This window comes from Nansenia antarctica (assembly GCF_963989245.1).
Source record: "Nansenia antarctica genome assembly, chromosome: 6".
Classification (NCBI taxonomy): Eukaryota; Metazoa; Chordata; class Actinopteri; order Argentiniformes; family Microstomatidae; genus Nansenia; species Nansenia antarctica.
This window is the reverse complement of record NC_137676.1, coordinates 62,680,931-62,701,340: the sequence shown is the minus strand read 5'-3', so window position 1 is coordinate 62,701,340 and position 20,410 is coordinate 62,680,931. Positions and strand designations below refer to the sequence as shown.

At 42.6% G+C, this 20,410-nt stretch overlaps 2 protein-coding genes across 2 annotated transcripts; one reads left to right on the top strand and one right to left on the bottom strand.

Annotated features, from left to right (window-relative positions):
• Nucleotides 1-244: 244 nt before the first annotated feature.
• Nucleotides 245-10,046, bottom strand: LOC308160806 (putative E3 ubiquitin-protein ligase HERC3; the record flags this gene model as incomplete). The annotated part of the gene is made up of 17 exons (XM_080534743.1): nt 245-358; nt 2,961-3,144; nt 3,248-3,306; nt 3,400-3,463; nt 3,698-3,864; nt 4,000-4,149; nt 5,374-5,463; nt 6,541-6,698; nt 6,794-6,986; nt 7,838-7,914; nt 8,089-8,213; nt 8,359-8,489; nt 8,704-8,795; nt 9,055-9,276; nt 9,440-9,516; nt 9,620-9,731; nt 10,007-10,046. 17 exons carry the CDS (start codon nt 10,044-10,046, stop codon nt 245-247), a joined length of 2,055 nt encoding a protein of 684 aa, XP_080390869.1.
• Nucleotides 10,047-18,628: 8,582 nt separating this feature from the next.
• On the top strand, nt 18,629-19,143 carry LOC308160805 (fucolectin-like; the record flags this gene model as incomplete). The annotated part of the gene is made up of 2 exons (XM_080534742.1): nt 18,629-18,665; nt 18,860-19,143. The coding sequence occupies 2 exons, from the start codon at nt 18,629-18,631 to the stop codon at nt 19,141-19,143; spliced, it is 321 nt and encodes a 106-aa protein (XP_080390868.1).
• Nucleotides 19,144-20,410: the final 1,267 nt, after the last annotated feature.

Genomic DNA, 20,410 nt, shown 5'->3' with positions numbered 1-20,410 from the left:
AGAAATTCTAGCAAAACAAAGAATGTCAATACATTAGATGAAGCATTTATGGAAATGTATGGTTATTCACAGTCACTCACTGAGGTATAATGGCCAGGGCCCTGAGGTTTTCCTGACCACATGACATGACCAGGAAAAACTACAGGACCGTAACAATTAGGTATAACACAAAATATCATGATAACATACAGCTAGATATCAGAGATAGAACAGTGTTCTCTCCTCCATGGATCCAGTTCTATCTCTATTCACACTTACTTAGGAACCTTCTCTTGTGCTCCTCAGAGAACTCTGTGAAGACACTCCAGAAGTTCTGGATGACCTCATCTGTGTCACTATATCCTTGATATTCAGAATTCTGTTAAAACAACAATATAATCAAAACACATCTATCCATCAGTTATAGCAATAAAAAGTACTCTATGCTAGGGCCAGGGGCCATTGCCAGTCATAATGTTAAAAGATGGAAGAACAGAACAGAAGATTTTTAAAATATATTTACAGTAGAGAAACTGTACAGGGGGGTAGAGATCTTAGGAGGGACAGTTAAGTTGTAGCCTGAAGAGAAGGGTCTTCAGTCTACAGAGGAAGATAGGTAGTGACTCTGCAATCATGACAGCAGTGGGAAGCTCATTCCACCAGCGGGGCGCCAGGACAGTGAAAAGTTGTGACAGAGTAGCGTGACTGCACTGCATCCATGTAGAGGCTGCGGTGCCAGTCGGCCAGCAGAGGTGGAAGAGCGGAGTGATCAGGCAGGTGTTTGGGGAATGACCATTGCTTGCAAGTAGGGCTGCAACTAACGATTATTTTGGTAGTCGACTAATCTGTCGATTATTTTTCCGATTAGTCGCGATTAGTCGTGTGGCTTTTCGCTGCGCGTAAATGGCGACGCAGAAGCATAAATCCGGCTTAACTAGCTATCTAACCTAACGTTACGCCAAGCTACAGCTGCTCACAGAGCTAGTTGACTGGCTAGCTAGCATTGCTGGCTAGACTACAGACAGCTCACGTTAGTAGGCTACGCTTGGCGCTGTTTATCTTACAGACAGCTCGCTGGTGGACTCAACATAATTGAAATAGCATTCATTTATCAAGCATCATTCATGATCATCCACCATGACTACCTGGTATTTTAATAGCGACCACCCCTCATTTCATCTCGCGTTCTCCTGGCTTCAACATGGAAAACCCCTGCTACGTAACGTTACATACAAGCGCCTCTGTCTGTCACATGCGTGCCACAGGGCAAATAAATTAATAGCACAAACGCTCATAGCATGTACAGCCCTGTCCATGAGACGTTGTTTTCCAACATGTAACAGTAAAGCTAACATAAACATTACGACCCTAACAATATAACGTTAGCCAGTTGGCTAACAACGTTAGCTAAAACTTACCCAGCTGATTCTTGCATGGCTCCCGTAAAAAAAAAAAAAAAAATCCCGTTTTGTTAATATAATTTTTTATGCGATTAGTCGACAACAACATTTCACGCCGACGAATTTTCGTAATCGATTAGTCGTGACTAGTCGACTAATCGTTGCAGCCCTACTTGCAAGTAGGGAGGGGTTGATTCTTTTGTTGCCCGGTAGGCGAGCACCAGTGTCTTGAATCTGATGCAAGCTGCTACCGGGAGCCAGTGAAGGGTGTGAAGGAGGGGGGTGACATGGGAGAATTTGGGGAGATTGAACATCAGATGGCGGCAGCATTCTGGATGAGTTGCAGAGGTCTGAACCCGGCCAGGAGTGCATTGAAGTAGTCAAGGCGGGAGATCACAAGTGTCTGGACCAAGAGTTGTGCTGCTTCTCTGGTGAGGAATGGACATATCCGTCTGATGTTGTAGAGCAGCGGTTCCCAACCTATGGGCCGCGGCCCTCTAGTGGTCCTCGAGAGTACTGCAAGTGGGCCGCCAAATCATGGGCAAAAAAAATGTTTTATTGACGGTTTTTTTGTTACAAAAATGTTTTAATTTTAAAAAGATAAAAAATCTTGGATTGAACAGCCTTGATCGTATTGTGTGTGGTGTGCGCCGATATTTCCATCCGAAAAGAAGAAGTCAGCTCGCTTCTTGATTGGCTACATTCCATCCCCGTCACAATCGGACTCGCGAACAGGGTTGCCAGATGGGATCGACATTTTCCACCCTAACCACAGTCTAAAACCGCTAATTCCACCCCCCAAAAAAACGAGCCCATCTGGCAACCCGAGTCGGGAGTCGGGAGTTGCCCACACACATAAGGATGTTTGGTCGTAAATATTGAACACATACAACATTTACGATCTTGGTATTTGATCACCTGCTATATAAAACATTGCCGCTCGGCTTTAATGGTTTAACCGTTTTTTTTTTGCCACGCTCCCTCTAGTTTTTGGTGAAATTACGTCGTTGTTTTGAGCGCTCCGCGCGCTAGGCCTGAGTGGGCCGCGAATACTGTAGAGATTTGTAAAGTGGGCCGTGAGTCCAAAAAGGTTGGGAACCGCTGTTGTAGAGGAAGAATCTGCAGGAGTGTGCTTTCGCTGTAATGTTCAGTTGTCACGGATCACCCAAAGGTTCTTGGCTGTCTGGGAGGAGGTCATCGTAGCGTTGTCTACTGTGATAGAGATGTCTTGGAGAGGGCAAGCTTTCCCAGGGAGGAAGAGCCAAAGAACCAATGTTGCTGAATTATCATTGTCTCCTTCTCATAGATATACAAATAATAGACTGATTGCATTGTTGCTCCATTCCACAGTAAGGAGGATAGATTATTATCAGCACTAGTGGTGCAAGACTAGACTGGATGTGTCCCAACTCCCAACAGTCCTCTATTCCTCGCTTCCTTCTGAAAACACATTGAAGATCTAAGAGTCCTTCCCTCAGCATCCTCTTACAATACGCTTTGAGAAGGAAGCAAAGAGAGGAATAGAATAAAGGATGCAAGGAATAGAATAAAGACAATTGGGACACTGCCCTTGACGATCACCTCTCTCAGCTCCTCCCATCGGTAGCTGTCGTCTCCATGCAGAAGGGTCATCAGCTCCTCAGGTAGATACATCCTCCACGCTTGTAATGGACAGCCCTGAAGGAAGCCTGTCCTGAAGTCCTCAAACTGACTACTGACAGCCTTGTTGAACACAAAGTCAACGTACAAGTCCACATATTTCTGCCTGTGAACAACACAGAAGACGTGTTTACAGTATACATAAACGCTGCCTGTGTAGTAACCTAAGCATTATCTTGTTAAATCCAAACATTTCTACCATCACCTACCTGTTGACCTTGGTTACTGGGACCTCCCCTCCATTTGGAATCAGTGTCTGACCCTTCACCTTAGAAAGAAAATACATATTTTTACTATATCTGTCTGCTGTGGCTGTCTGAGTGCGTAAAACTACTGTGTACATGTAAGCATCAACTCTTACTGTGAAATCCAAATACAGCTCTTCTACAACCTCCTCTTCTTCCTTCAGCAGTTCTTGTAAGCCCCTGATTTAGAAAAAACAAATACATTGACTCGGGATGGGGGGCTAGCGGAGAATTTTTTATTGGCGGGCTCGAACACTTTCTGCAACAGTGCGAACAGTGCTGAAAAATTTGCTAAAAAGAAGGCGCTACAAATACTTTTGCTTATTTATGAAACTGTGGCGGGACACATCTGAGATTAATGGTAGGCCATCTTTCTAAAGCAACAAAGAGCAGTTGAAGAGAAAATAATTGTACCTTGCTTCAATTGGAGACAGCTCTTTCAGGTCATCCAATGTTGGATTCAAACCCAGGAGCTTCTTGAACAGGGCCAGAGGGAAGCAGACGTCCAGCAAACACTGGTTATACAGTGCCATCCCACAGAGCACTCCGAGCCAGTAGAAATCATCAGTCATATTGTAGTCCTTTGGATAGGGCACACGAATCAATGAAAAAAAAGCCAGTCAATATTTTCAGTATATAATTGTGGATATTTCTGTTGGTTCAAATGCTTTTAAATGTTGAGAAAAATGAGGGACTAGCGTTCATACAGAACCTACATTTGTAGATCTACATGTGAACCAGGCCAGACCAGAGTCCTCGTTAACATCCAGTATCTTTGTTTCTGATGTGAGTTCCTTCGCAAGGAGGGTGAAAAACTCCAATGACACACCGCCGTCATCCATACCATCTTCCAATTTGAACTTCACCTGGACATAGAAACAGGAGAGAGCATTTGAGTGGCTGAAACAAAAGAAATACACACAACAACAACAACAACGATATTTGATTTACCCAATCAGGATGCTTGTTCCTCTTTTCTTCTTCTGTGGTTTTACAATTGCCCTCCTCTCATCATATTCCACATATTACAACACTCCATGTTTTCTTTTACCCTCCTTCTCTACCTCCTCCTCTTCTACCTCCTTCTCTACCTCATCCTCATCCTCGCACCTGTTTCTCTCACTTCTCGTCCCCCTGTCTCCTCTTCCTCCCACATCCCTTGCCCTGTTCTCCTTCTCATTATCTCCAGCACAATTACAAAAACATGTGACAGATTGTCTACGTTCTACTTTGGGGGTACTTTTTAATTTTATTTAATAAAAAAATAAATATATTATTACTTCTTAATAAATTCAGTCGTTTTCAAAAACTACAGCCACACACCCCCTGGATGGAAACTCATAGTTTCTGATTTATTTTGTTTACCCATGATTACATCATCGGGGATAATTTCCATAGGACCTTTTCTCATATCTCTTTGACTGCAGAACATAGACAAGTACTGTTTCCACATATGTAGACACTGGTATGGTGCTGGAGATAATGAATATGTTGTTAAAATATTGTGAAGTGCCCCTTTAAAACAGGAATAACACATCTAACTAATGTTAACCTCTTCCCTCGCTAAGTATGTCCTGAGAGATAAAACAAATGTAGATTTTACAGATTGCCTCCAACCAGATCTTAGGTCTTGCTGCTTAATTTACATAATTCAAAAAGGAGAACACAAACCTTTAAAGGCATCACTGGGCAGCCAATGTTTACTCGTAGCCAATGAAAGGTATCACTCAGTACTGCCGTTCGACCCACTTCTAGTGTATTGTGAAGAAACACACTCTTGCTCTCCAGCAGGTAAACAGCCTGAGATAAAGACATCACAACTTTGGTTTATGTTACTTTAATTAAGCCAAACTAATACATCAAAACTGCTCAGTGCAAAACGTTACCCCGTGCTGAAAAGGTGAAACGCTATTAGTTTGACAAAGGTTTCAATCATCATTAAGAGGTATCGGTATTAGATTCTTTGAATCTTGAATGTTAATCTGTTGACACAAACTATTATACATAATCAATAAATTGGTGTGAAAATTACAAATGATACGTCGTCATTAACTATGAATGGAATTTGTAGTATCAATTCAATTGCTTACCTTGAATCTACAAAGTTCTGCCCTCCACAGTGTACATTTGTCCTCTGTGTCTAAGGTACAGGGATACTCCATCAGCAGAGATAGGGTGGCCTTAGACATGGGAGATACAATGAAATATGTTAGGGATCCATGATACTACAGGACTAAGACATACACTATTTGTGATTGAAAGACAAAGTATACACCTGACAAAGATCTTTTGCGATCAACATCTGCTCAGCAATCTGGACCTTGTCATTGCATTCATACCACATCAACATCCAACGGTTACGATCTAATCTTTGTATCTAAGTTTGGAGAGAGGTGGAAATGCTGTTAAGAAAGTATATGAAAGTATATACCTGACAAAGACCTGTTGCGGCCACCATCCTGTCCTCTCCACGCCAGACCGTTGCATTGGATTCATCACAAAAACGCATAATAATCTCAGCATTGAAATGTTGGATCTAAGTTTGGAGAGAGGTGGAAATGCTTAGTGAGCTGATATCAGGCTGTGTAATGCAGGACCACAATTCAAAACATGATTTGTTTTTACAACAAAACATATGAAATACACATGTACTACACATTTCATAATTGAAGTAAGGACCTGAGAAATGCTTAACCTGTTGACCTCACATTATCAACATATCATTCAAAGTTTCCCCTCGGCGGCACTGCATGTGCCTCGATCCACACTCTAGACAATTAGCAACAGATTTGTCACACTTTTACTTAACATGTGCTTATATTATTGGATTCTCTCTCAATTAAAGAGAGCTTGACATGCATATTATATAAGATATTAAGATATTAATATTAAGTATTGTGAGTATTACAGGTCTACAACTTCCTGTATTTCAGTCATGTATTTGTAGGGAGTGATTAGACTTGTTAGCAGCCCCGTTGTATATGTTGTGTCTATTGTTTGACTACCCTTATGAGCTGACTATGGACTGACTAACAAGTTCAAGAATAAAACAAATCCTCAGGTCTGTATTGATGTACTCACAGTCTGAAAGAGAGAATTGACTTCTTTTTTTAGATGGAAAGTGTTGACTGCAATTCCTCCGGGTCTTTTACTGTTGACCTGCAGTGAAGAGAGGTCGTTAGGTCAGTATTAGGTCAGTAGTGGTCTGAAGTCAGTATTTCATGAGACCAGGTCAATGTTCTATGATCAACACTCACCACATAAAGCTTTTGTAGAGCCCCCAGAGTAATCTCCAGTGATTGTTTATGATCGTCATAATTCACTATTGTCTTGTGAAGGTACTGCACTGACACAGAATGGAGAACTTTTACCACTGCTCGGAAGAAGAAATACGGCAGACTCGACCACAGACCCTCTGTAGATGTAACGCAGGGTTTTACTGATATGAGAGCCATATAACAAGAGGAAAAGACAAGAGAGTAGAGGAGGGGAAATTGATGATGGTATTACCGAGGACCTGTAGCTTGTCAGGGTGCAGTCTGAAGATGGCGGCAGTGAAGGCTTTGGCGAGGTCTGTACCACGGTTGTGTTTGACCAGGACCCGCAGGAGCTCCGGGATGACCAGGTAGACCCTCAGGCCCTCCACCCCGATGGGCTCCTCACCCAGGGAGGGAAGCAGCATACGTTGGACGACCGCTTCAACCTAGCACCATGAGAGGGGAGTCGTATAGGTTAGTAGGCTACTTACTCAAAAGTCTTTGAACATGGAAAGGTCAAATAGTTGCAGAGGTATGTAAAGATGTCAGTATAGAATAAAACTACATTGTCCATCTCTGGGGTGGAAATGTGCCTTTGGTATTTGATGTGTATTCAGAAAGGCCTGGTAGAAGAATACCTCAGTCAGTATCATGTCATTTCTCGCCAGCTTCTGGAAGGCGAGACGAGCGAGAGACAAATCCAGGCCAGAACGCTTCAGTGAGGTTTGGTAATGTTTGTCCTGACTAGTGATGAAACCAAGAGAACGAATACTGAATATACACATAGATTATTTACGTTATGGAGAAATGTTCCTGGGGAGGTAGTGTGGTTTTACCTTTTGTCAAGGAAACTGCCATTTAGACATGACGCGGAGGAAAAGATCTCTGTGATTTCCCTGCAAATTAAAGTTTGAAGATGATTATTATTATTATTGCTGCTCAGTAAACAGACACACTGAAGGTTAGTAACCTTTGAAGTTTTCTGCAGTTGTTTTGTACACTGGTTGGTGAAAGTGTAGCCATGTCTGATCAAACAACCACATTACTTTTTTGTATCAATGTTACTTACCTCTTTATCTCCCTCCATGATTTAGAATCATATTCCATTTGAGATCCATTTGAGATCCATTTGTCAATGGTTTCATCATCTAATGATTGTGTCACTTTGCTAAGACTTGAACAAGGGTTATTAAACCCTTTTTCAGACTCCTGTAATGACAATTGTGAACAAACACCTTATTAAAGCAATATACATTTCTCTAGGACTTAATAAAGAAAAGCTTAAATGTACCAATACCTGAGCTAATGAGCACAGTGCGAAGGAATGATGTCCTCCAGCGAGGATTTTCTCAATGTTCTGATCTTCTATGTGGTCTGACAGGTTGATCAAACATTAGACATTATTACATTTGTTACCTTTCCCGACTCTGCCTCCTGATCTTTAGTCGGGACGGCTCAGGGGAGCTTTCTATTTCCCCAACACATTGTATAAACACTTCCAGTTAGCATGTCAAGTTTCAGAAAGGCTTAAACTGAACTGTTACCTACCCTGTAGTTGTTGAACTGGCAGAGGAACCGCCTGATCTATCTTCACTCCATTTCCCAGCTGCCCTTGCTCTCCACGGCCAAACGAGTAGATCTTTTTGGAGTTCACCAGCGCTAATGTGTGATGTCTGAAGTTAAAGAAATTATAGCAATATGATTCAATAATCATATGCTAAGATATAATAGCTAAACAGCAGTAGTATTTTCATTTACACTAATGTTTATGACACAATACGATGTGATTGTGAGGACTGTGTAGGATTGTGGGCCTACCTTCCACAGGCTATCTGAGTCACCTTTGACCCCCAGAGTTCCGCCACCAGTCGGGGTCGTAGTTCGTCTCTGAGAGAGTTGTGGCCAAGCTGTCCATAACATCCTGAGCCAAATGTAAACACTACACCTCCCTAGAAAAGCAGACAATTGAGACAGTTATCTACCATAGTAGTGTCTCTCTTCTTACTATTGATGTCACTGTATCTATCATCTATGAAGTGAGTCATAAACTACTATAGCCTAGAGATATGCTATGAATATGTATTGGGGGGGGGCGTTTGCTATGACTTGAATGAAGAATACAGAAGTGTGGTGGAAGCTATTGTTGAGTCAGATAAGTCTCACCTTTGTCAAAACGGCAGTATGGCCCTCCCCACAGGAAATGACAACAGTCTTCTTCAGATTCAGACAATCAACAGGAGCTGGGTCATGTCTGTCTATAGGAAATGGATTTAGAATGTATTGATAATAATATAAATATTATTGTCAATACACAATATTGACTTGGGGGTGAATGGGTAAGTTTACTGAGATATTTAGCACCAAGGTCATCTTTGCATCCATTGCCTAAATGGGCTTATCTTGGAGATGATCTTGGTGCTCCAAAGCTTTCGGGAAACCCTAGACCAGATCATGCTTCTAGCAATCCCATACAACTGATAAAGTGAGTCACTAATCTGCGTGTGTGTTCTCTACCTGTTATGTCCCCTAGCCCCAGCTGACCGGCGCTGTTCTTTCCCCAGCTGAACACGGCTCCGGAGAGGGACAGGGCGAAGCTGTGGTCCCCCCCAGCAGTGATCTGAGCCAAGGGGATCCCAGAGAGGGACTTGAGGAGCTGGGGGGTCAGGGTGCTGGGCTTGCCCTTCCTCAAACCCAGCTGACCGCTCGAGTTCTGGCCCCACGTGAACACATGACCATCTGAACAGAAAATCGAAGGTACAAGAAAATGAAAATGCACAGGACACTTTTATATGCATTGTTAGTTTATATCGGCAGGTGATACATTTTTATAGTTGATAATATGATTATAATATGCTATATGCTATAATATGATTGTAACCTGATGTCAGTGGTTATTTACCTTGGGTTAGTGCTATTGAATGCTGGTTTCCACACGCCACCTGAGTTACCCTTCCTTTCTGTAAGTTATCTATGGGTCTGAGACAATAACACAGCAATAACAAGGAATATATTAACATTAAGCATGAACATTATGTGCTAATACTATTGGCAATTGTAACAAATTATGTAAAAAACCCACCTGGGAACATTGGATTTGTTGAGAGAGTGAACTCTGCCCTCTTCTGACAGTAGAACAACATAAGAATCCCCGCAACTCGCAGTCTGTATCCGCTGCTTACAGTCTACGCTCTCTGCGTACATAACATGCACATTTAAGGGGGGTATTCCGTATACGTTGATAAAGGAAAATCTAAGCTTATTCTTGATAAATCTCGCTAGATTTTCCTTTAGCGACAATGATGGAATACCCCCCAGGTAAGGATTGGGGGATAATCAGTGACTTAATACAATTAATAATAATAAAATCGTCAACACGCTCTGTGCACATGAACTGTGTATAATTATTAGTTCAAGAAATGTTTTGGTAATAAATTGAAGGAAAAAAAAACATGTGAAAGGAGCTTACTCAGTCGTCCAGTTCTCTTGATGCCTTGGTCCTCTTGCATCCGAGCGACGGACACTTTCCCGTCATTTCTGATAAACGTGACTACTGAGTTACCGGCGCACAGACCCCTGAGTTGAGATGTCAAGCGTGTGAAATGAACGCTGTCAGTGTCCGTCTTATCTAAACCATTTGGTTTTACTAAACCAAAGCCATAACGCGTGTTCTCACCCCATGAAAACATTTTAAGCGGATCCAACTACTCGGTGAAACTGAGAACAGGACCACTGACTGTTCGCGTAACACCCTCTAAATGCCAACCAAGCCAGAAACGAAAACGAAACTAAACTCTTTTGTTTTTGGCCGAATAGAAACTATGAATTCTCATTCATGTCCAGGCTAGCTAAATTTATTTGGCCGGCTCGGGCCAAAACTACCGCGAAACTGAGACTGCGTACGTGCCTGCGTGACCCCTGACACCCCCTGACCCCCCCTTCTCTCTGTTGATTGGGCCAGCCCAGTGTCTGTATAGAAAATGTACCAATGGGCCGCTGTCCCCGATTTATGGGCCGTTCGTTGGTAGCTTTCGGCCGGGCCGGCTGGTAAAAAATAAATAATAATATTTTGCCGGCCGGCTCGGCCCAAAACTACCGCGGCCCACGGCTGGTAAAAATAAATAAATAATAATAATATTTTGCTGGCCGGCTCGGCCCAAAACTACCGCGGCCCACCGGGCAAATGCCCGGTATGCCAGATGGCCAGTCCAGCCCTGGTTACGACGAGGGAGTACAACGAGACAGAGAGCGACTGATTGATTGATTGATTGAAAACTTTATTAGAAGATTTGCAGAAGTAGGTACATGAAAGTACATATTACATACAAGGTCAACTAACAGGATAAAAACCCAAGAAAGCCACTGGCTTATTTCAATTGGGGTCCTTGATTCTCAATTCATCGTTACATGTAAGACAGACAGAAAAACTAGTACTATCTACAAGATAATACAGACAAATAACTATTACTATCTACAAGATAAACATACATCCATCATGGGAAGAACAATACAACAAAACATAAGGTATGTACAGCGGGTAGGACAGGTGGGGACATACACCACAGGTGGGGGCGGGGGACAAAACACAAAGTATGTACAGTGGGTAGTTCAGGTCTTTTAATCTGATTTTTGTTTTAGAGGGTCCAGTTACGGATTGCAGCCTCCTGTAAATGTTTTTTGAGAGTGGTTTTGAAGGTGGGCAGTGTTTTACACTCCTTTAAGATTATAGGAAGGGCGTTCCACATCTTTACTGCATAGTTTGTAAACGAGTTTAAACCCTTGTTTGTGGTGCAACGCGGTTGAACGTGGTTCGTGGAGCTTCCTCTGGTGTTGTAAGTGTGGACGTTGTTCACTTTTTGGAAGTATGTTGACAGGTACTTGGGTGTCTTTGTGGTGTAGCGTATCTTGAAGACTAGGCCCAGTGCAAGCTGCTGCACTCTGTCAACTACTCGTAGCCAATCAAGGCTCAAAAAATGAGCAGCGGTTAGATGTGTCCTAGGGTTGAGGCCTAGCAGAAGCCTAACCAGTTTATTTTGGGCTGTCTGGAGTCTTGTTTTATGGGCCTTTGTGGTTCTATAGTACCATGATGTTACGGCATAGTCGAAGTGACATTGAATGAGAGCTCCTGATAGGGTCCTCAGTGTGTTTTTACTGACAAGTGAGGATATCCTGTACAAGAATCTAGTTTTATGGTTCACTTTTTTGATTACTTTTGCTGCCATTTTATCTCCGGAAAGATTTGCCTCTAAGATGGAGCCCAGGTATGTAATATCCTCTTTTCTTGTGATATTAATGTTACCCACTTTTATTTTAAAATGTTCAGCCTTTCTGAGTTTAGATGGGGATCCGTATAGGATGGTTTCAGTTTTACCTAGGTGTATTGATAGTTTATTGTCAGCTAGCCAGATGCAGATTCTACTCAGTTCAGTGCTTAGCGCTTTTTCCACCTGCAATATGTCCCTGTCAGAGACCAGCAGAGCCGAGTCATCCGCGAACAGGAACAAATTGCAATTACATGCTGATGACATGTCATTCACATATATTAGGAACAGTAAAGGTCCCAATATGCTTCCTTGTGGAACGCCGCAGGTCACTGGGAGGGGGGGGGACAGTGTTCCGTTCACACTAACCACCTGTTCCCTCCCCTCTAAGTAGGATTGCATCCAGCTCACCGATGTTCTATCGAACCCAATTGCTTTCAGTTTATCTAACAATATGTGGTGATCTACTGTGTCGAAGGCCTTCTGGAGGCCTTCTGGAGGTCCGACAACTAGACGACCACCAGACGAAAACCTGCCGAGTACCAGAGGGACCTGCGACGTTGGAACGAGAGAACACCTGATACACGCCAGGCGCCGAGCTGTGGTCCCGAGCAGAGGGACGACTGGCCACCAACGGAGCTGTCCGTGTCTGACCACTGGGGGTTGTGATTCCAGAGGCCTGTTGGGAAACTTGGGAGGGTGCAGCCAGCGCCCTTCCCAAAGTTAAGTGACTTTTTGTTTGCTTACTTTGGAGGTTGAGGGCTAAACCTACTGTCTAGCATAGCTGAGAGCCAGTTGATGGACTGTGGACTGTGTGGTTGCCTGTCACTCGTGCAACCTGCTGAGTCACTCTTTTCTGTCCTCAGCTAAGTGATTGGAGCCACGCTGGGTCGTGAGGATGCGCCGGACCTCCCCATAGGCGACGGGGTACAGTCTGGAGTCAACCCTGGGCGGAGCCCCGGTCAAGAGTTTATCGTACTATCCTATCCCATCGGACCCTGCTGTTTTTAAAGAGCCTTTTATACTGTTCCTGGTCTCTGACATCACTTATAAGATACACACCGGCTAGACCCCTACGGTCTAGTGGCACTTTTCCTGGAGGCGCTGTGTACAGGTTTTTTGCCCCTGCTTGCCTGCCATGCGCCGGGCTCCTTGGGCCTCTCCTCGGGGCCCCCGGCCGGCCTGCGTGCTTGGTCTGTTCTGCCGCTGGGGCACCTGACCCGGCTAGCCTCGTGCAGGGCTATGATAGTCTGAGCCTGGTGGCCTGGGCCGGGTGCGCCGGTGGTGGGGCGGGTCGGGCGTGTGGGGTCCCCCCGAGGGGCTTGTGGGGGGCTGCGGCTTTGCACTGGTGGGCAAACTGGTAAGTAGTCGCTCTACCACTAGAGGGCTGCAGGGGAATTTTCCTTGATGCACAGTGCACAGGTTTTTTACCCTTGCGTCCTTTTGACGAAGCTATCACTGGAACCTGGACACTGGACACAACACTGAACACTACACTACACTGGACACTGAACATCTGTCATTACGTGAAGCGCATTGAGTCGCATCTTGTGAGAAATGCGCTATACAAATAAAACTTTAATTGATTTGATCCCTTGTACACTTTTTTGGGCATTTGTGTTGCAACACACCTGTACATTGTGCACTCTACCCTAGGCCCTTATTTTACTCTAGACAGAAGGGTCGTAACACTTGTTATTAATTCCATTTGGTATACCTCATACTTTCTTGCATTTCTGGTGTTTGCATTTTACATATTCTAAATATATGCTATCTACATGTCGCACTGGATGGGGTTAGTGCTGTTGACTCATCAGAAAGTAAAGACTAATTCACAGAGTGTATGAAGATTCCAGTAAGTGTTTTGTGAAGGAGCCCTAGTGCTGTTGACTCATCAGAAATAGAATGTTTTATTTAGCTCATCAGTGGGCACTCAGCACCATGGACACCTCCAGCCCAGCACCTTGCACCACGGTTCCTGCCCTGCTCCATGGATTACAACGATGATCGCCTGACCCTTGCCTGACTCCACCAAGTCCTTTGCCTGACCCCTCAAACCTGTTTGACCTAATAAAGTCCCACACCTGGGGTCATTGACATTCATTTATTTATATACAGTTAGGTCTGGAAGTATTTGGACAGTGACACAATTTCCATAATTTGGGCTCTGTATGCCACCACAAAGGATTTGAAATGAAACAATCAAGATGTAATTGAAGTGCATACTTTCAGCTTTAATTCAAGGGGTTGAACAAAAATATTGTTTGAAACATTTAGGAATTGCAACCATTTTTATACACAGTCCCCTATTTTCAGGAGCTCAAAAGTAACAAATTAACAATCATAAATAAAAATGTTCATTTTTAATACTTTGTCGAGAATCCTTTGCAGGCAATGACTGCCTGAAGTCTGGAACACATTTTGTACATTAAGCCGCCTCACGCTACGGAAACAGGAGACAGGCTCCTCCTGCCCTATGGGCCATTAGGCTGGAGAACCATCGGTTCTCAAGGCTACTTACTTATGTGGTCTTGATTACCTGTCCACTTTACTCACCTGGTTCTTGCTGTCTCTCTCTCTGGTGTGCCGACACCATCCTGCTCTCTCTCCTTCTCTCCCTCTCTATCCTCCTCTCTCCCTCTTGAATGAATGAATGAATGAATGAATGAATGGTCTTTATTGTCATTGATATAGTACAGGTACCATACAACGAAATTTGGGAGGGGGGGGCTCCCCTGGTGCTAGGAAAAAAACTAAAAACAAGAAGGGAAAAGAGCTGGTTTACATAAATAAAGGCAATGTACACTATCCACTATACTATACTATTGTGCTGTCAACCAAAATGCAAACATAACAACCAGAGTATTTATAATCTCTGGTTGTTATGTTTGCATAATGGAGAGAGGAGGATAGAGAGGGAGAGAAGAGGATAGAGAGGGAGAGAAGGGGAGAGAGAGCAGGATGGTGTCGGCACACCAGAGAGAGAGAGCAAGAACCAGGTGAGAAAGTGGACAGGTAGTCAAGACCACATCAGTAGCCTTGTGAGCCTAATGGCCCTGACAACACAACTGCGTTCATGGAATGCCTCTTGTCCAATCAAATTACTTGATCGCTCTATGACGTTGAACCCTGTGTGAGCTCCGAATTTACAAACGCACATATCAAATGTAATATAATATTATTTATTTATTTAATGTATTCATATAATATCTGATTAGTATAGCCACAGTAGCCACACACACAGACTCCAGTGATGATGACGGTTGAAGGGGCTGGTGATTATTAATGTGCAATACGCACGTTATGTTCTGGGGGATACAAATGTGACTCAATAATATATTCAAACACTAAATGATACTCATAACAATATTATAAACCTCAACATGTAGCCGTATAGCGTAGCACAGTAGCTTAGTACAGATGCTAGCTCTAAGAAGCTCTCGAGCTAGCAACATAACCAACAGTTATAGTCTGCGATCAATAGAAACATTTTAAACAAGCAACATCCATGTCATGTGAACTAGACGTCACAACTGCGTTCATGGAATGCCTCTTGTCCAATCAAATGACTTGGACACTTTATGACGTTGAACCCAGTCTGAGCTACTCACAAATGTATTCATATAATAATCATTTTAATCAAAAGAATAATTTGATTAATAATATATATTTTTTAAAACATCAGAGGAATTTCGTTGCTACGGAAGCGCATTGCGTTCACCCAAAAAATGTACGCCTTATCTCGTAGGCTATATTTTCTATATATTTCTATAGATATGTTCTCCTAAATACACACCAACTCATTCATAGTTACAGGAAGCAATTGATTTCAGTTATTTTTTTCCAAAGGGTGTGCTGCCAAATATTAAGTTGTAGGTATATACAATACAATCATTTTGTCCAGTCCATTTTTGGAGTTCTGTGGAATTATATCAGATTTGGCTTTTTCTCTCTGCTTTTTTGTGATGTTCCAATGCAAACAAAAGACGTAAACATGTCAATACCAAAGCATAATTGCAACAATGTTACAAACAGTGGTGCAGGGGTGCCAATATTTTTGTTCATGACTGTAGACACCCTGAAGGTGTTTTCCTTCTAAGCAAAAAAATACAGTAGTTTGCATCTGCACCAGATGAATTTGCATGGTGTTATGAGAACAGAGGCGAGACCCTCGACAGAGAGAGACAGAGGAGAGAGACCCCTCACAGACAGAGAGAGACAGAGGAGAGAGACGCCCGACAAAGTGGTGAGTGACATCTCCCAATGATATCATTATAGTTACAGTACATAGCTGTCTGCTTGTCTCCTGTACCCATCTTGTACAGCAATAGAGTAGATTGTAGATGATATGAGATCATTTAATTCATTGTCTGTTTCTGAGCAATTCTTTAATTTTGAATAACATTGTGTTGAATAGTTAATTAAGTGCTTGAAGTGGAATTACAAAGTTGCCTGTTCTTATCTTAGGTGCCAGTACTTGTTTAAATATAATATTGAAATGTATTTAGTGTTGGTGGTGAGGTGAGGTGCTGTCCTCCGTACTACTTTCACTACTTTCTAATGTGTTGCTTTTGTTAGATGGTCAGTTAGTATCGTCACAGGTTATCTCTGTGTGTGTGTGTGTGTGTGTGTGTGTGTGTGTGTGTGTGTGTGTTTGTGTGTGTTTCCGTCATGCATGTTATATCATTTCCTTCACCAAAATTATCCAAATATTTACAAACATAATAACAACATATTTACACATATAATAATGTTTAATTATTCTGGATACGTCTCAGAAGTTTATTACATTAAAATGGGTTTTCTGTTGTAAAAGATTCACAATGTATATGATAGGTAGCCGACATTTTGAACATGAAGATTTGTTGTTGTTGTTGATTTAACCTTTATTTATACAGGTAAAAACACATTGAGCCCCAAGGGCTCATTTTCAAGTGTGACCTGTTCACAGGCATACAACAACAACATCCACCACAAACAAATACAATACAAAACCTGGCCTACATAGTCTAAGACTAAACTAAAACTACATAGTCTAAAACTAAAACTAGTCTAAAACAGTCTAAGATAGTCTAAAACTAAACTAAAACTACAAAACCTAAAACTAGACAGCTAAAGAGCTAGGGACAGGGAGGGGTCAGCAATGGGCAAAAGGGAGGGTCAACTCAATTGCAAGAACAAATCATACGTAGACTCGCACTGTACATGTATGTCTCTCAGCAAGAGCTTGAAACTGGAAAGAGGGATCAGATGAAACAGTTTCAGACTCTTCTGTAAAGAATTCCAAGAGGAAGGGGCTGCAAATGAGAACGCCCTCTTGCCTTTCATGGTCCGGACTAAGGGGATGGAGTATGTGATGATGTCCTGTGTGCGAAGGCCGTAGACGGATTGCTTGCGTGACAGGTGGTTAGAAAGGTAGGATAGGAGCAGACCAAGGATGGATTTGTAAATGAAAGTATACCAGTGAAGGGTTCGGCAGATAGAGAGAGATGACCAGTTAACCAGAGAGTATAGCATACAGTGATGCATAAGGGGTTTACAGCCTGTTATAAACCTTAACCTTAACCTATAACCTTAAGATATCCACACGTAGCCATCTCTACACTACTGTCGGCTACGTTCATGAGTTTAGGATGGTACTCTCGTTCTAGCAAACTGGTGATTGATTGTAGATGTTCTTATTTCATCTGTACAGACAAGAGACAGGTGCAGAGGCCTGAATGAAGCCCCAACCACCAGCCATACAGTGGGGTCTATTTCTCTTCTCTGTGATGGGTAAGTGTCTTACAGTAATAGTACCTGTGCTGGACTTACATTGCAATGAGTGCATACATTTTAAGTATATATACATCAGTATATATGGTTCCAGTGGGGATCAAACCCACAACCTGAGTGCCATGCTCTAATGACCGAGCCATCAAGGACTTTACCTCCACACCACCTGTTTTCTGCTAACCTGTGTGCCTATAGGTGACCCATTAACCTTGGTGATACTGCCACCTAGTGGACAAACTATGTTAAACATCCTAAAACCACACTAAATACACACAATATATAATTAGTAACATTACAGATGTACATAATCATATACTGTGGGCCTAATGTATCAAGATAATTATAACACATTAATAATAATAATAATAATAATACATTAGACTTATATAGCGCTTTTCTAGAGACTCAAAGACGCTTTACAAACTGAAAAGATTGAGTAGTAATAATACAAAGAAACAAAGGTAAATAAAAGAAAGTATAGGGGCCTAATTAAGGTTGTGCTGGGGACACATGGGAAGGGGAGGGGGAGAGGGTTAACTGGTGAAGGTGAGCTTGAAGAGGTGGGTTTTGAGGGCCTGTTTAAATGTTGGGAGGGTGTTGGCCTGTCTGATGTGGTTGGGGAGGGCGTTCCAGAGGGACGGGGCTGCGGCTGAAAAGGCCCTATCACCCCAGGTCCGGAGCTTGGTCCTGGTGGTCTTGAGGGTGGTTTGGTCGACCTTAGGCAACGGGACCTGAGGCAACGGGAGGGGGTGTGGAGGGGGACGAGGTCGGCAAAGTAGGAGGGGGCCAGATTGTTGATGGCTTTATATAATATGAATATATAATATATAATATTAATATTATATATATGAACATTGTGTTGTACCGTGCCTTACTGCCTATTTGGTTTGTTATTGTCTTTCATTCCTGTCCTTATATAGTTACATTTTGAGATGTTGAGATGTCCTTATTTAGTCACACTGTTGAGATGTCGCTCGTGTCAAGCATCTGATTGGACTGTTTGGTATCTGTAGCTGTGCATATGATAAATCGACTGTGATTTGATTTGAGTTGCTATGGTATTCCCAGGTGTGCCAGCCAGCGCCCTGACAGGTAAGAACATCCTTTACATGTTACATTACAATGTCATGTGATTGACTATTTTAATCCTGTGAGATGTACATGAGTTTTCTTCTCTGCCAACTGACTGATGATTTAACATTCTGTAGCCTCCTCTAGGATTTCATGATGACAGGAATCAGGACTGGTGGTGATGTGATGTGTGATTTCTCTGTATTTCTCTCCAGTAAACGTGGCGTTGGAGGGAGTGGCCACTCAGTCATCACAGCTTGGTAATGGTGCTGCTAGTAGAGCCAATGATGGGAACAGAGACCCAGACTATTACAGAGGATCTTGTACCTACACTAAAGAGGACCTGAGCCCCTGGTGGAGAGTGGACCTGCTGGGTGTGTACAGAGTCACTGCTGTGTTCGTCACCAACAGAGAAGACTTCGGGCCTGAAAGGCTTGATGGAGCTGAGATCCACATCGGTAACTCACTGGAGAACAACGGCAACAACAACCCCAGGTGATACATTCATTTAGCTATTATAGTGCCAGCACAAATTGAATCTAAATGTAATCGTTTTTAATTGGTATGCAAAATTTGAAATTGTATTTTACAGATTGAATTTGAGTTTCAGATCCGACATTTAAAATCCGAAGGGATTGGGAGACACTGCAATTTATTATTTCATAACTGTCTGTACATATATGCATAAAAGTGTGTGTAATTGCACGAATATGCGCATTATAATGATCAAAATAACTTTTTAGAAATGTTATATTATGACTATTGGGAACGTGCCGGTTATTGTCGTTCAGAGAATACAGCTCAATGTAAAAAGCAATGCTTTTAATGTACATATAATAACAACAACAACAGAAAAACATGTTTGATAACTTAAGGAATGTAGCCGACATTTCGATGTACGATTTCAATGTAGGCCTACGATTCTGTATAACACAACCGCCCTAAACAGTTGCAAGCAGTTTCGTCAACCTTGTGCATGGGGCCATGTTAAAACTGTAGAGTAGAGCCATAGGTCATTACAGACAGATTGTTAGTTGAACTGTTGAGCGATGAGAGATTACATGTATGAAGTAGATTGACTACACCATAATGATTTGTCATGATGAAAGAGACCAGGCAGCTGATATAACAATATACATTAGATTCTTATTCTTGTTCTGATATACAGTAGGCTAGGCCCTACAGAAAAGGCCTGTCGATGTCTAGAGTTTTCAGAATTCCCAGATGACATCACAGTGAGTGATTGCATGAAGAAGTCTCTCGTGTAGTATGTCGATGGTGCTGTAATTTGGGAGATGTAACTCTTCAAAGCAGGTCTGGGCCTCTGGATAATATTCATCGGTGTCTGGCTGGGACAAGCGTACGATTATCAGTCGCAGTTTGGAATGGCGACCTCTCGGTACTCTGTCGGTTCCTGACAGAAATTCTAGCAAAACAAAGAATGTCAATACATTAGATGAAGCATTTATGGAAATGTATGGTTATTCACAGTCTCTCACTGAGGTATAATGGCCAGGGCCCTGAGGTTTTCCTGACCACATGACATGACCAGGAAAAACTACAGGACCGTAACAATTAGGTATAACACAAAATATCATGATAACATACAGCTAGATATCAGAGATAGAACAGTGTTCTATCCTCCATGGATCCAGTTCTATCTCTATTCACACTTACTTAGGAACCTTCTCTTGTGCTCCTCAGAGAACTCTGTGAAGACACTCCAGAAGTTCTGGATGACCTCATCTGTGTCACTATATCCTTGA